At 39.9% G+C, this 15,929-nt stretch overlaps 2 protein-coding genes across 3 annotated transcripts in view; one reads left to right on the top strand and one right to left on the bottom strand.

Annotated features, from left to right (window-relative positions):
- The window catches only part of LOC122871543 (synaptogyrin-1-like), a 28,306-nt gene extending 22,542 nt beyond the window's left edge, over positions 1-5,764 (bottom strand). The window contains exon 1 of one of the 2 annotated variants that reach the window (XM_044186769.1): positions 5,309-5,764. In XM_044186769.1, coding sequence (XP_044042704.1) covers positions 5,309-5,410 — 102 coding nt within the window. In that variant the 5' untranslated portion in view covers positions 5,411-5,764. The remainder of the gene's footprint in view (positions 1-5,308) is intronic. The other variant, XM_044186778.1, reaches the window with a different exon arrangement.
- Positions 5,765-6,530: 766 nt separating this feature from the next.
- On the top strand, positions 6,531-15,219 carry ift27 (intraflagellar transport 27 homolog (Chlamydomonas)). Its single transcript, XM_044186791.1, has 7 exons — positions 6,531-6,716; positions 7,463-7,542; positions 13,298-13,357; positions 13,684-13,743; positions 13,992-14,109; positions 14,630-14,739; positions 14,885-15,219. The coding sequence occupies exons 1-7, from the start codon at positions 6,683-6,685 to the stop codon at positions 14,987-14,989; spliced, it is 567 nt and encodes a 188-aa protein (XP_044042726.1). The 5' UTR covers positions 6,531-6,682; the 3' UTR covers positions 14,990-15,219.
- The last annotated feature ends 710 nt before the right edge of the window (positions 15,220-15,929 follow it).

The following is a 15,929-nucleotide window of genomic DNA, read 5'->3' as shown; positions in this document are numbered from 1 at the left end:
TTTTTAAGCAAAAATGCCAAACATTTGCTGGTTTCAGCTTCTCAGATGTGAGGATTTGATGCTTTTCTTAGTCATGCATGATAGTAAACGGAATATCTTTAGGTTTTGGACTGTTAGTCAGACAAAACAAGTCATCTGAAGACGTCAACTTGGGCTGTGGGAAATGACAACATTTTTCACAATTTTCTGACATTTTATAGACACAACGAATAATCGATTAATCAATTAAAAAAAATGAGGTCGGATAGTTAGGGAGCTCAAATTGCAAACATAGTGGTGTAATCATTTATATGCTGCCTGTATTGAGTAGAGATATTTAGTGGTGGCAAGCTCAGATTTTGAGGTCTATAATGTCTCTTTTCAATGCTTTGCATGCGTACGTACATGGGTTTTCTGCTGCGCCCTACCACTCCCGCAGTCCACTGCACACAAAAACCTGTGCTGCCAACATCTTCTGTGGGATTTGTGGGACCTGCAGGCCTGCTCGCCCAGCATAGATCTCTACTCTGGAGGCACTGGCTAGCTGCAGTGGGACATTGCTTTGTCTGATTTGCAGATTTCTATCCCAAAAAAAGACTCTTTCACTAAAGCTGGAATCAGATTTATATGCTTCTAATCAGGCAGTGCAAACACAGATGAACAAAAATATAGAAGTACAACAAACTTACTTAACATTTCCACGGTACTTAAACTAAAGGAAACCCACAGTAGATGTGATCACATCTTTTGTTTTAACATACACATAAGTGTATTGACTGGGTGAGGTTTACCACAAAAGATAACACAATCTATCCCTAGTGCCGTACGTTGACCAATCAGGGGATAGTTTCGGGACTTACTGACAATCACCAGCCAAATACCGAAATGTATTAACAATCCTATTTGAAAGACAGTTCGGTGTTACTCTAGGCTCATTTGTAAATCTTTAATACAAAAACACAGATAGGCTTATTTAGTTCACCACAGATCTGCAGACATATACAACACATGTTCACAACATGACCACTGCAAACACATAAAGGCATTTATACAACGCAAACATGCAATATTTCAAACTTTCAAACTGTGTCTGAATTGAATGTAGGCACTAACAAACTGTGAGAGTTTGTGTGTGAGTGTGGAGCTGACAGAATGGGCTGCACTGCAGAGTGTGTGTTTGTGTTGCTAATAGCAAATACTTACTCACCAATTACAAAATCTCCTGACCTCTGAAATGCTAATCATCATCACAGCTAAATTTAAAATGTTAACCCACGTCACTTATGTAAGAGCATTTCAATGAAAGAGAAAATAAGAGAACAGTGGAGCTACATAATTATAAATAATAGTTTATTATAAGTCTGTTTTGAAATGTCGCTTGGGTTTTAGATGGTGTTAAGAAACCCATGAGAAAGCAAAATAAACTGTAAGATGCACTGGAATGCTATTATCACTATCAACATACACAAAGGTGGCTGTCGCAGACTACAGAGACAGTTACACTGAAAGTGAGCAAATCCTCTTACTCCTCTTATACTCTTTCAAAGAAAACCACACACATACACAGCAAATATCACTTTCTTTTTTGCATTAGTGCAGAGTTAAGTGGTGAACTGATCTGTAAATTCACCCAATGGGCCGTGAGAAACTCAGCTTTGGGCATGTCGACTTCCATTCTTTGGTGGAATAATGCACATAGCAGAACAAAACACCACATTTAGGTGCATAAAATATTTGATAAATGTTTTAAGTTGCCCTGGTGATAACCCAAATCCTTGAATGGCAGCAGAACTTAAGAGTCGCTTGAAGCCAAAAAGCAATGATCCAAGCTTCAAAAGTAATGCTCTTTCAAATGCAGATCAAAAGTAGAACCATCGGCAAAAATATGTCATCTCAACCCAACAAACAAGATGCTCTCCCTCCATCTGTGACTATGTTCACTCTTCTTCTCTCCTCCATCCATTGTGCATCATCACAAACATACTGGACTGACTCCTTGATGCTCAATCAAACACACACACACACACACACACACACAAAAAAAACCACTTATTACCACCTCCACATACAGCCCTCATAAGTCAGAAGTAGTGGGAAATAGAGAAAGAAGAACCCTCAACCACCATTCATAAACTGCTCTCTCTCTCTTTCCAAATATGGCCAAGCAAATCTATCCATTCCTGCCTGTCATCATCAAATGTTTAAAATACTGACAGTTTTCTCCCCTACAATCCACAGCAGACTGAGTTTTAGCACCATCACACAAAACATCACACCACAGGCTGTGGCTGTTACTATGGAGACATGTTGTTTCTCTGTTGACACCTAGGGGGCGAAGCAGTCATGTGGGCCCATAAAGTCACTCCATACCTGTATGTGTTCAGGTTTGTCTTTTTCACCAGTATATAGCTTACTGTCCTGTATTTCTAATGTAGTGTGGAAAATGATGTGTAGTTAGAGGAGTGGAACATGACAATAACACAAGCGATGAAACAATTAGTGGGTTAATCAATCAGTTGATCAAAACACAATTTATCAACAACACTTTGGATGATTGTTTAAGTCATTTATGAAGAAAAAAATACCAAACAGTTGCAAGTTTCACCTTCTAAAATGTAAGATTTGCCTGTTTAATGTCATTGTAAAATGAATATTTTTGAGATTTGGACTGTAGGTTTGAAGACGTCACCTTTGACTCTGGGAAATAGTGAAATTAATTGTAAATGCCCTTTTCACTATTTTCTGAGAGGTTATAGTGCAAATAATTAAGCACTTTTATAGCCTAATAACACTCTAACATTCAGGCCACCCATTATGAAAATATATGCAATGATGACTCCTACAGGAGTTTTGGATACTACTGGAATACTGAGTTGTAGCTTTCATTTTGAAAAATCAACCTTAAAACTCTTAAAAAGACACTATTATGTTGTGTGTCATGTTTCACAAAATAATGCCAGAGACTATCCATATCCCATAAACAGCATACACTTTAATAATATAGGATATCTACAAAGAAGTTATTCATGATGTGGCCTTTACTAGGCATTCCCATGTCAAAATAAAACCAAATGAAACACAAAATGCTTCATCACATCACAATATAATTAATACATGTGTATGTATTTATCTACAGCCAGAGACCTGACCTCATAACTAGACCTGATGCTTACATAAATATGACGTCTTTCATGGATCATGGAATAGCCACACATGACACAAGCCATTCAGAGTTAAAGGGTTAACACACTCACAACCTATTTTCACACTTCTTACATGTGGTTAAGATTTGAATGATACAGTTCATGTTCTAGATGAGCGTTAAGTTTACTATCAGTCACACTTGTAGCTTTAGTCACAGGGGACAGAAACAGGACCATAGTGTGACAATACTTGATGGTAAACTACACCTGTTTTTTTCAACTATAATCCATCAACTTTATCCATCAACTTTTTTCCTGTTCCCAACACAGGGTGACATAAAACTACTTAAAACTTACTTTGGTCTATTTTGTAAACCTTTCCACCAAAAACAAATGTTCCCTTTAGTGTTCCATTAGTCTTGATTTGAGAAGCAGTTTTAAAGTACAGATCAGCCCTTGTTACCCCAACAACCAGCATGCTGGCAAGACGCCATTACTGGAAAGTATCCTATAACTTGTGTATCCACATGAATCAACCTGCCTCTTTATCCTTTCAGCGTACTTGAAAAGGTTCTTGGTGTTATATAAGGACATGCAGACACAGTCCTATAAATAAGAAATAATCCCAACTGTGTGACTTTCTGCTATAAAGTGGGTGGACTGTAAAGAATGGCCTACCTTTAATATTTTATGCTTTACCTTGCAGAATAAACCAGTATGCTAGTCGTCAGTTGTATTTAGCAGGGTTGCAGGATTGGCAAAGGCAAACACACACTTTTTGTTTTCTGTGTGCATTTCACGAAAACCAGCTAATTTAAAGAGTAAATGTACACATTCCTTATGAAGACGTTTAAACAAGGTGATGAACTGGTGGAAGCAGACACAGGAAACTCAACCTGCATCACATCCCGATCACTAGTCACCATTAAAAAACAAAGGCAAGTGCTTTTTTACAACTATATTTGACAGAAAACATCACTTGACACTATTTATGAAGAGACACTTTTTTTCATGCCAGTCTAAAAGTGACGTGTGACGTCTAAAATGTTAGTGAACATCATCTGAGTGAACGTCATCATAGAGTACTTCTGCACCCATACATTCATGAGAAATCAAGGTCGCCTTCAGCCTATATTACATTTTGGCAAAGAAATTTACCTTCAGTGTAATTTATTTAACTAGAACTGAAAAGGGAGAGACAGTGGAGGGGGTGGCAGAGATTCTGCTTGATGCTCCCTAATGAAAAAAACCCTCAAAATCTTATAATCCTCCATTAGTGGCATATACTGTGGTGTGTCTGTCTCTCCTACTTTTTGGTGTATTTCTGTATTCATTATCCCAACTGAAGATCATATTAGAAGCCAAAATCCAAATGTAGGTTGAAGAATTCCTTAACAGAGAATTAAGTCCAGAGTTCATAATGACCATATCATACTTAGTGGTATTTATATGGAATTTTCAATCTGCAATGGTATCAAATCCTTCCTATAAGATACAACTTATTTATGGAGTGGCCACTTGTTGTTTTAGAGACTTTGGGGACTTTTGTTGCCATCTGTTTTCTATCCTTCCTAAAAGTGGTGCCTACTGTTGCTTTACCTTTTCATTAGTGCTCCTTCCACTTGGGGGAGGGGAGGGTGGGCAGAGATTATGAAATTATTTGTTATGAAATCCTTTGAGAATGCAAGTGTGTTCTGACTATGCTTATTAGAAAACATTAGTTGATAATTAATATATTACCAGAGAGGACGGCAAATGTTATAAACAGTGATCAGGACCCATTCTGGGCCTACATCAGCCTAATATAAACTCCCTATTGAGTACAATAAACATACAATGGGAATGTCAAAGACATATAATATTGATATATTTGATACAAAAAATAAAAAGAATAAAAATAAAATACCATAAAGCAGGATATGATGTCTACTGCATCCTGCAATCCCTATAGGAATCTTTATTATTTCTCACTAATATGAAGCCTGTCTGGGGCCTTTTTAGATAAACAGATAAAAAGAAGGTAATTCAAACCTTTGACATTCACACATTTGACATATGCACGTGTAAACTGTACGCATAATAATGTTATTTATAAGTGGCCTATGTAGCCACTCTGTAGCTAAGAACCAAAAAACGTATTTTCCATTTGTATGTCTCCTACTGGAGACATGTCCTGGGTCACTCACCCAAGACACTATGCGGAGAATGGTCTGAGGCTGTTGGAAGAAGGTGACAGGGTCGAAGGCTCCTCCGGCTTTCCCGGCTCCGTATGCCTGCATCCCCTCCATGGTCCTCCTCCTCTCTGCACAGCCTCCTCTCTGGTCCTCCCCTCCTCCCCGCTGCTGGTTCAAAGGCACAGGGTGTGTGGAGCACCGGGCAACCGACACGGAAAATCCTCGAATCCGCTCCTGCTACTACTATCACTGCTGATGCTGCTGCAAGGATGGATGCTCGTCTCTCCTTGGCTCCTTGGCGCACAGCCTCCCTAGTCTCTCGTTGTTTTTAATTTAACCTCTAAATTCCCCGTTGTCCTCTTTCGATATCCGGGCAGAGGAAGCTGTTTACCAGTGTTTTGATGATGCTCTCAGTCTCTCTCAGGAGCCGGTGGTGAACACGTGAACGCGCCTCCGTTGTCACGCCTCGGACGGAGCGCTCCCCTCCCAAAAACACATAGCGAGCACGCGCACGTGTTTATGGAGAGCGCGCTCATGTGCTCTTCGGATTGCCACAAGAAGTCACGCGCTTTCCCATTTGTCTTTGACGAGGAAAACATAACATAACATAATATTCTTTTTTCCCCCCAGAACATGATAATTAATAAAGCTACGTTATATAACTAAGATGCCTCAGTGTGCTAAGAAAAGATTAGATGTTCGTCTGAGGTGACTTAGAACATTGATTTCTGTTTTAAAACCGCTGTAATAATCTGATTATAAATTTGAAAGCGATACAATAACCTTACAAACACCACAAAAACTGCAAATCCACGTCAAAATGAGTGATTTGTGATGCTGAGGCATTTAATTAGGATACAGTCAATGTGCTAAGGCAATAAAGTGCGCCCTCTGGTGGTCTTATCGGGCTTTGCTTTGGAATGTGTGGTCCTTCGTACCATAAATTAGTTCTTAGCATTTCTTACTCCCAATTTATGTGCCGTAATAACGTGCCTGACCAACACGCTTTCACTAATTTAACGGACGGGGCTATTGTTGGAGTTTCGATATGACAATTTTACCACAAGTGGCGTTAATTGTACACCGTTTGAGAAAGCTTGCCTGACAGACATATTCAGGGGAAAAATAATCCCAATCAACATACTGGTTACGTCCTCACAACTAGCCAATTACAGCACAGCCACTACGTAGATACGTTCTCGCTGGCTGGACCAATAAAACACCTCTGTGGCTGGTTGCTAAGAGACGCGTTGTGGCCATGTTTCTGAGGAACTAGGAAGAGACTATTTAGATGCATAAACAGCTAAAAACAGAAAGTAGATCTTATTTAGCATCATTAATGAAACAAGAGAGTTTACTTACAGTGTCTGGAAGTTATCCACTGTAATGGTGAAGTTAAGGGCGAGATGTCTGCTTGTCGGTAAGGTTTTGTAAATTTAGTCCATCTGGCACTTAAGCTAAACGGTACAAGGGCTAAAGCTTACCAATCTGCTACTAAACCCGCCGTAGTCAGTTCAACGTAAGCTATAAAACACTAGAGATAAGTGAATGGTCCTCTGCCGAATACTTTCCTAAACGTACAACAATGGTGTTTATTTACGTATCATGAGGGTTCATTGATACTTAATTTATTTTCTGACCTGTTTTATAGTGTGTATAGTGTTTATAGTGTATCATATCGTTTTCTAGTACTTTCTCCTGTGTGCACTGACGTAAAGGCAAGCTACTGTAACAAAGAGTTTCCCTACGAGGATCAATAAAGTATTTCTGAATCTGATTCTGATCAGATTCATTGTGCAAAGCACAACAATTTGTTGGCTCTCTTTTCTTCAGTAACTTACCACTTTATAATACCCCAGATGTTGTGACACTCATTTTTATCGCACACAAATCACTACCGGTAGTAGATATTTGACATGCTGGTAAATCTGGCTGTGTTTGTATACTCCATCGGATAATTTGGCAGTACCAACTTTCAAATTCTACCTGACAAAGAAAGGAAGGTTAATGATGAATATAATTGACAAAGCAGGCGGGAAACACACATAACACTCACCTATACACTCAGAAAAGCTGAGAAATTTTGAACAACACACACAGATTACGAAATGTTGCCTCTGTCTATTATATGTGTATGTGTATGTGTGTGTGTGTGTGTGTGTGCAGGAGATGCTGCAGTGGGGAAAAGTGCCCTTTCCCATATGTTCCACAGTGATGGTACTCTCTTCCAGAAGAACTACAGCATGGTGAGAGCATTAACACATAGGAAATAAAAGGATCCCTGGTGTAATACTGTCACATGTCCCACAGCAAGAGTATACTATTCTAAATATATTGCTGTGTATTTGGAGCACCCCACATACCACTGTAACACTCCTTGTAATAATAAGGATACACTATTATACCGGTATTCACATCACACAATCATAACAGAGGAATCGGGTTGTTAAACAACTGGTTGAGGGATTTAGGGATTGGGCTGTGCTCTGAGTCAGGGACTAGCCACATGCTTATATTTTTACATTCAGGTAGGGTAACTGAGGTTTTGAATTAATCAGCTAAATCTGCTGCTTTAGTTGCCTCACTTTTACCTAGTCTTTCTTCAGAGTAACTTTACAGGAGACCCCCAGTATACTCATACCTGTAGAGATCGTCAGCTCCATTATAGATATAGACAGTGCAGTTGAGCAGTAATAAAGTACTTGTGGAGCAGGACTGCATAATTAATCATGTATAGTCACATATTTCAAATGTACTCAATAATAATTTTAGAATTAGGCAATTATTGAAATATCCAATTTAATATTAGTTCATTTTGCCTGAGGTTATAGCATTTACTTTACCCAAGATGTAATTATGTATCAGTTGCAAATCATCAAGACTAAAAATAGTCACTGATAATCATGATCATATTACATATGCAGTTTATTTGGTGAAACTCCTTGCAAGTTTTTCAAGGATCTGCACAGGTCTCTTAAATCTACAGGAATCACTGAAGTGCAAAACAGCATAATGTACCAATTAATGCTGAGAAGGCTAATCTGCATTATTTATGCTAATCTGCATGAGGGAGGGAACTGTGTCATTAACCTGACTCTGTCATATATGGGGTCATGGCTGCTCACTGATTCGCTCCGTCAGTGTTTCAAGGGCTACTGACTAAATGCATGCACTACACATGCCTGAACATGAACATACTGAATGCACTAGCGCAGCTTGCACACATTCATTTGGAAATTTACTATTAAGCCTTGTAGCTGGTTAGGGTACAGAACAGGTTGGTGGGTAAAATACTGGACAAGAGCCAAGTGTGTGTGTGTTTGTTCAGCTCTTGCTGTGTCAGCAGTATTGGGGGTTCTGAGGTGACAGGAATGTCGATAATTAATACAGCAGGATTCTGGAAAGCCACCAGAACAGGTACTTAACAAGCGCAAACACACACACACTGTACAACAACAGTGTTGAGTTTCTCCATACTGCATAGGCCTATACCCACTTGTTTGTGATGCTGTACGTGTCTGTTCATGTTGGACTAGTAGAGTATTAGCTATTCATTATTTCTTTAAGTAGAAATGCACTGCAATAGTGCTGCATTTTTAATTTGCACTGGTATGTGTGTGCTGAACTCCAGGCAAGTCTTAACACATATGTACTACTACATAGTATGAAAATATACAAAAAATAAATACATACAGAAAATAAATTGTGTAAAAACTATGTAAAAATCCATGCAATATAACAAACAGGAAAATGAGAAGGGATGTCACTTTGAAAATAAGAGGAGAAACATGTAGGTTAGGATGTGTGCCTGTAGATCAAGGCCCTGTGTCCACCAGACACCACTTTATAAGCTGGATGCAGTGAAACAAATGCTCATGGGAAAGTGCTGGTCACGGTTTCTGCTGTTGCTATGCAACTGTTAAAACACCTATTTGAAGCCAGCCGCTTGCTTGATATTAGCTGAAATAGTTTTAACTTCTTGCTCACTTGGTGGCAAGTGCTTCATGTAAGACAAACTCCACCTTCCAAAACTTTGAAGCTGGAGCCAGGAGTTAGGCTACTATGTATTTTAAGTGTTGTTATTTAGATGAGTTTCCATAATGGTAATGATAGTAGCAATAGAAAAAGCAAGAAAGTGAGTATCTTCTAAATTTCAGTTATTTCTAAATTGCAACCTGAGAAAAATTTAGGAAGCTTTAGAAATATCTTGACAACTACTTGTCAGATTCACATTGAAATTTGGTATGGATATTCATTAGCCTGGGAACCAGACATGCTGTATCTGCTGAGATGATGTTTCATTTGCTCTGGCAGATGCATCTGGCCCCTCTCCCACTCAAATAGATTTCCACCTGTCCTTGATCCGGTCAGGCCAATCACAGCCGTTTATCTAATATGGGGCGGGTTTGATGCGATGACTGGCTGAGTAGCGTTACCAGTCCAGATTTGAAGTCACACATCACACGTATCGCTGCTCTGATTGGTTGATACAGCACAAGGCACCAGGCTTACGAAACTCATATCAAACTGTCAAGATAGGCAGTGCTGATCAAATCAAGATTCTGTTACTGCATTTCCTATTTCCCTCCTCAAATGGTTTCAGAAACACATTTTAGTGTACTGTTTAGCTGTAATTTAACTAGTTTAGCTGTAAGTTTGTGATCAGGCCGCCATTTTTTTCCTGCTTGAAGACGGACCTAGCACCGCTTCAACTTGCATGTGTCACTCAGCATGTTTTGTTGCTCTGATTGGTTGTAGGTCTTTCCAATTGCATCCAGAGTCACTTTGGTCTGCGCCCGTTGATAATGCCCATTGGAAATCCAAAATGAACTGAGAGGTTCCAGACTAATACACATTTATGAATTAGTCTGGCGATGGCAGGTAGATATCCTAAAAGATGAATTTCTAATTCCTTTTTGTCTTTCTTTTGACCTTTTTGTCTAGCGCCACTGCCAGGGTAAAACTTCCCCCATGACCCTACACTTTTGTCATTGATGTTTTCTATAAAGTTTTCTGTGGATATTGATGGTTCCCAGAGGATGAATCTTGTCTTTTCATGACCCCCGACCTTCCCTCATGTACCACTATTTGCCCAGAATTTCCACATATGCACAAAAAATATCTAAATCTAATTGGACAGATTAAGATGAAATTTACTGAGCTCTTTAATGCTCCCAAGTAGATAAACCCTTTAATTTTTACTCTACCCTTTGGACAATAAAGCTCTGAAAAGGCTCTAAGAACAGCAAAATTATCTTGTTGTTTATACCATTGTGTGCGTACTTATACACTACAAACAAATCACCTAATACTCATGACTCGGAGGTGCATTACCAATAGCAGTTTTAAGCAGTGTTAAATGTATCAGGTTGGATTTTCTCTTTAAGATTTCTCTGCTGATGGAAACATGGAACAGCATGTCCTTTCCATTGTGACTAATGTGAAAAAGAAACCAGCACTGTGAGTTATTCCTTGTGCAGACACCTAAGTCATCCCTCATGTTCTTCAACTTTTGATTTTGAAGGGTAGAGGAGGCTGTCGGCCATTCTGCTCACGTCCTCCTTTGAAAATGTCAGACGGCCCGTTAGCAATATTCCAAGCTTATTTGTTACTAATAGGACCTCATTGACATTCCAGCGAGAGGCTTCCTATGCATCACACCAGCTCATTAGACCGCTCCAAAGTGGGACCGCCGCATCATCTGTGTGTGTGTGGGTGTGTGTGTGTCTATACTATTGGATCCTTGTTATGAACTGTGTCTGTGTATGAAGCAGGTAAATGTTAGAATGAGGTGTGTGTGAGTGCGTGTGTGTGTTTCATGTTCTTATATCCCTGTGGGGACTTTAACCTGAATGCACACTAACCCATGGGGTCTCCATGGGTAGAGACTGCTTAAGACTTGGTTGTAGGGTACAAGTTACAATTAGGTTAAGGTTAGGGTTAGGGTAAGGGTTAAGGTTAGGCATTTAGTTGTGATGGTTAAGGTTAGGGTAAGGGGCTTGGGACAGCATTATGTCAATGACTGTCTCTCACGGGGATAGTGAAACAAACATATGTGTTTGTGTATCACAGAGGCAGTGAGTGTGAAAAGTACATGTGTGTGTTTTCTGAGTTTTAGTCTCTGGCATTTGATACGCTCAGTTAAGTATGAGCTCAGGAGATCAGATCAATTTAGAGTTTGGTGCTGATGTGAAGAAACCTTATCTTGCTTTTTCAAGGTCACCACTGATCTCATATCAGCGGATACATAGTGGTGAAAGGCAGTCAGCAACCATCCAGTCCACTTAGGACTTCATTAGATCTTGAAGCTTGTGAAGAACATGCACCTGTGAAAAGACCATATTTATCATATCCTCCTTACCCTCTACTGCCTGCAGTCTATCTCCTTTTATATCTACCTCCTCTGTTTGCCCTGTATTAATTTTAAAATCTCAACTACTTATGTCTCCAACCTCTGCACCAAAGCGGAAACAACTAACCTTTCTTGAAACAGCCATTGGTTGGGAGAACAGCTTCTCTGGTCATTTTAGTCTGCCAAAGAGACTTACCAGCCTACAAAGTGACTTCAAATTTTGCCAATTTTAGTTTTTTTGGGGGTTTTTTTAAAGTAAAACGGCTGTTGCGTCGTTTTCAGCTGCAGCAAGCAGCTGTTTTTCATTGAAAAAGCTCTAAATATTTGCTGTACACTACCTGACCAGCACCAAACAGGAGACAGACAAACTTAGTGACCAAACTGGAGCATCTAGCAGCTAAAGAGCCAGATATTTCCCTCAGGAGTTGGTGGAGAGCAAAGCAGCTAAAAGGAGAGTGAATATTGATACATACATTCATGAGGAAGACAGAAACAGGACTCCAAATGAATGTTAATGTTGCTCCATGTCTGCTGGGTGTGTAAATAGGCAACTGTTTGCTAACAAGTTTGCCATATGAATGTAAAAGGTGATGATCTGTCATTGTTGTATTTAAAGCTTGTTTCTGCCATACAATGCAATAGGGCAGCAATGCAGGAAGTGGAGATGATTCAGGACTAGAACTGCATCATCTACTAGCTGCATTCTATCACCTTCTATGTCACCCTCCTCCAAATGCCCTGTACTCATTTCTAAAAATTGTCCACCACTTATGTGTCCAACCTATGCAGTTTTTTTCCCATCTGACAAAGCAAAAACCATTACTCTTTCTCAACTGGCCTGCACTGTTCTACCACTCAAAATTATAGAAGGGAAAACAACTTCAAGGCAAGTTGGCCAGTGATCTGCCAAAATGACCGGCTACTTACAAACCACAGCCAAACTACCAGCTTGTGGTAACTGTCAACCAAGTATAAATGTAAACCTCCACTCTAGATTTTCATTAACCATTAAGACTCTCACTATGTCTTAATTGTTGCCACTGCTGGGCCCAAAGGGGGGTTGTATCATCCTTAGAGTTGGTAGTCCCCTCCCTAAAGGCATTATTCTTTATTGTGACATTAAAAATAAGTAAGGTAGATACAGAAGAGAGGGTAGGGTCAGGATTAGAATATCAGGATGATGAAGCTGCTTTCAGTCCATGTCATGCTGCTAATTAGTGATGCTTATGTTTAGACATTAACAATAAATCAAACAAGACAGTTTGTTGTGCTACTGTGTATAGTGTCAACTCTGTGACAGCTAAATGTCTCTTCTCTTCTTTATAAAAGCCACAGTAGGAAGAATGTGAAGCTGTAAAATGTATGTTGACAGCGACAGCTACAATCTGATTTAACTAACTGCAGCTTTTGAAGAAAATTGAAGAAACAAAAAATGTACACATAAGAAAATGTAGCCGAAAACACACTCGTTACAGTAAGGTACTTCGTATAAGAAACACCAAATAGCTCATGTTTTTTTACAATCACATTAACAGAGTTGCTGTTCGTAACAAAGAGGAAACATGAACTGCAGGCTTCATGAAGGTCTATTAGCTTTACATTACATGAACAGTATTATAATTAACATCTTGGTTGTGTTTGTTTGGCAGACAACAGGAGTGGAGCTGATAATGAAATGTATGAACATCCCAGAGACCAATGACAGTGTGGTGAGTCCAGCCATTGTCTCCTCTCCATCATGTGTCCACCACACTGCTTATAAGTTTTTGGGCTTCTTTTTTCTTATAAATTCTTTCTAAATCACAGAGGGTGGGTGGTGAGAATTGGAATCCATAACTCAGTGTGGAAGAAGTTTTCCCAGACATTTAATATTGTTAGTTTCTCATCTGCATTCAGTAAGCAATAGGGCAGCATTGTAGGAAGAACATTAATGCCCTTGCCAAAGAAAATAGGAAGTTTAAAACCATCTAATTTGACTAAATCTCCATGTATAACACCTCTTCCCTTCCCTTCTCTTCTCGCCTTTCCCCTCCAGGAGCTCTACATCATAGACTCTGCAGGGAAGCAGACATTAGTGGAAGCCTGCGAAAAAATGGTGAGACTGCTTCTCTAGAGTTTTTCTACTTGCATGAAACTAATGAAATTCACCATCCAGGGCTCCATATCCTTACATGAAGTACAAACACAGGGGAGCTACTGAAATATTATTTAGTTTGTCACAGAAGGTCAAAGAATTAAGCTGATGTGATACTGACTCTGTCTGTCTCATTGTCTGTCCCCCTGTCCTCATTCCCTACACAACCCTTCCCACCTTCTCACCACCCATCACCTTCCCTTTCATAGTGGGGTGAGCTGTCGTTGCTGTGCCTGGTTTTTGACCTGACCAGTGAGCAGTCTTTTGGCAATTGCAGCCACTGGATGGAGAGAGTCCGTGCTCACTGCCAGGGTCTCCACATTCCAGGTAACAACCTCTAAAGGTCAAAGAATTTGTGTAACACTGGCAGACTGTCAGACATAGTTCAATTGTGAAGTTGCTCTGAATTCTTTTGTAATTTTCATTGTGGTCCATTATGTGAAGGATGTTCAGGTCTTTTGAAATGTGTTATGTAATCTCTTGTAGAGTTGTGGACTAGCTGTGGACTAGAGCATGAACAATACTGGACTTTTGAGGCAGATACAGATATTGATATATAAGCCAAAAAATAAAAACTCAGATAGAAATATTAGTTATTCGTGTTTTAAACATAACCAATCAACTGCAACAGCTCTCTTTTTCCAGACAGATTTTTCTCCATCAGCTATGTATAGTTTAACACTCTCAGGCTGAAATGAATGCAATAGCAATGTTTAAACATTTGGTCTTAGAAATGATCTTGCCTTATACTTTACAAAGACATCATTAAATAGTACCAGTATTATATTTTTTTTAGATGTCAATGCTTTGTCACTTTTCTTTGTGTATGTGTGTGTGTGTTTCTCAGGTGTCCTGGTGGGCAACAAGTCAGACCTGTCTGCTAGAAGGGAGGTCCAGGCATCTGTGGCCCAGGAATGGGCCCAAAGCCAGGGGTTGGAATACCACGAGACATCAGCTGTAAGTATATTTCAATGTGGACATTACATTGTGTTCTTCTTTGGCTTTGTGGGTAAAGTGCACCAAATGGGTTGTATTGGATTTCTGTATGAGTCAAGAACGACAACATCACCCATCACTGTGTGTTCATGTTTGTCTCTTGCAGAAGGAGATGGAGAACTGTGATGTGCCGCTCCTCAGTTTAGCCCGGGCCTTCCACTCTCTCTACCAAGAACGTCGTGAAACCATCCAGAACCTGAGTCCAGGCTAGACCCCAGTCACACACACACCTTGACTTTTCACTCATAGGATAATAGACACAGGATTTCCATTCACGTAATTTAATAAGCTTTATGGATAATGCATGTGAGGATTTGAGGCGATTCAAAGAAAGCCTGTGTTCTTTTGTACCATCCGCACTGCAGGCCCAGCAGAGAATAGCTTGTTCAGATTGAATGACATTTTGATGTGACCATGAATAAAGTTGTTTTTCTCCGATAATCAGCGGTTAGCTGTGTTGTCTCTTATCTGCTCGTTCCCTCCCTATGCACAGATGGTGGGGTTTACTTTCACAGTGATGGTCGGGTCATTACCAAAACCTCAGTAAGACTCCAGCTCATTGTGGAGGAAAGAGCAGAGTCTGTACCTCCTCTCCTCTCCTCTGCATAGATGTCTGTTCCTGATTTTAGGCAAGACAAAAGGTTCAAGCTCGCCCTTATTTATTGCCTCCTACCCTCCCCTTTTTTATGTTTTCCTGTAATCTCAGTGTCACTTCCTGGCCTCATCTTTCTCTTGTTTGCCTTCTTTCCTCATCTCTCTCCATATCTTTCTCACTTGCTCTGTCCTTTTCTCTCTGTCTCACTTTCTCTTTCTCTCTGCCTTTATTAGTTGTTTTAAAACTTGTCCTCCCTGCTTGCTGTCTCTTCTCTTTCCAGTTCCATCTCTTCCTCTCACTCTCTCTAGCTTGTGTGAGTGCATTAACGAAAAAAAACTGAGTCAAATTCCTTGTATGTGTACACATACTTGGCCAATAAAGCTGATTCTGATTCTCTCTCTCTCTTAGTGTTAACTCCCCAGCTGCAGCCCTTTCACATCATTTCAGGCTTGTCCCCGGTGCAGCGCTAACAACCAGTAATCACTGTTCTAATTAGCGGTCTCCCATTCAAACCAGGTCAAAGCCGTGTCCCTGTTCTCTCAGACCAGCTGCCACC

This window comes from Siniperca chuatsi, linkage group LG3 (assembly GCF_020085105.1).
Source record: "Siniperca chuatsi isolate FFG_IHB_CAS linkage group LG3, ASM2008510v1, whole genome shotgun sequence".
Taxonomy (NCBI): Eukaryota; Metazoa; Chordata; class Actinopteri; order Centrarchiformes; family Sinipercidae; genus Siniperca; species Siniperca chuatsi.
Note: the sequence above shows the minus strand (reverse complement) of the source record. Positions and strands in the feature narration are given on the sequence as shown.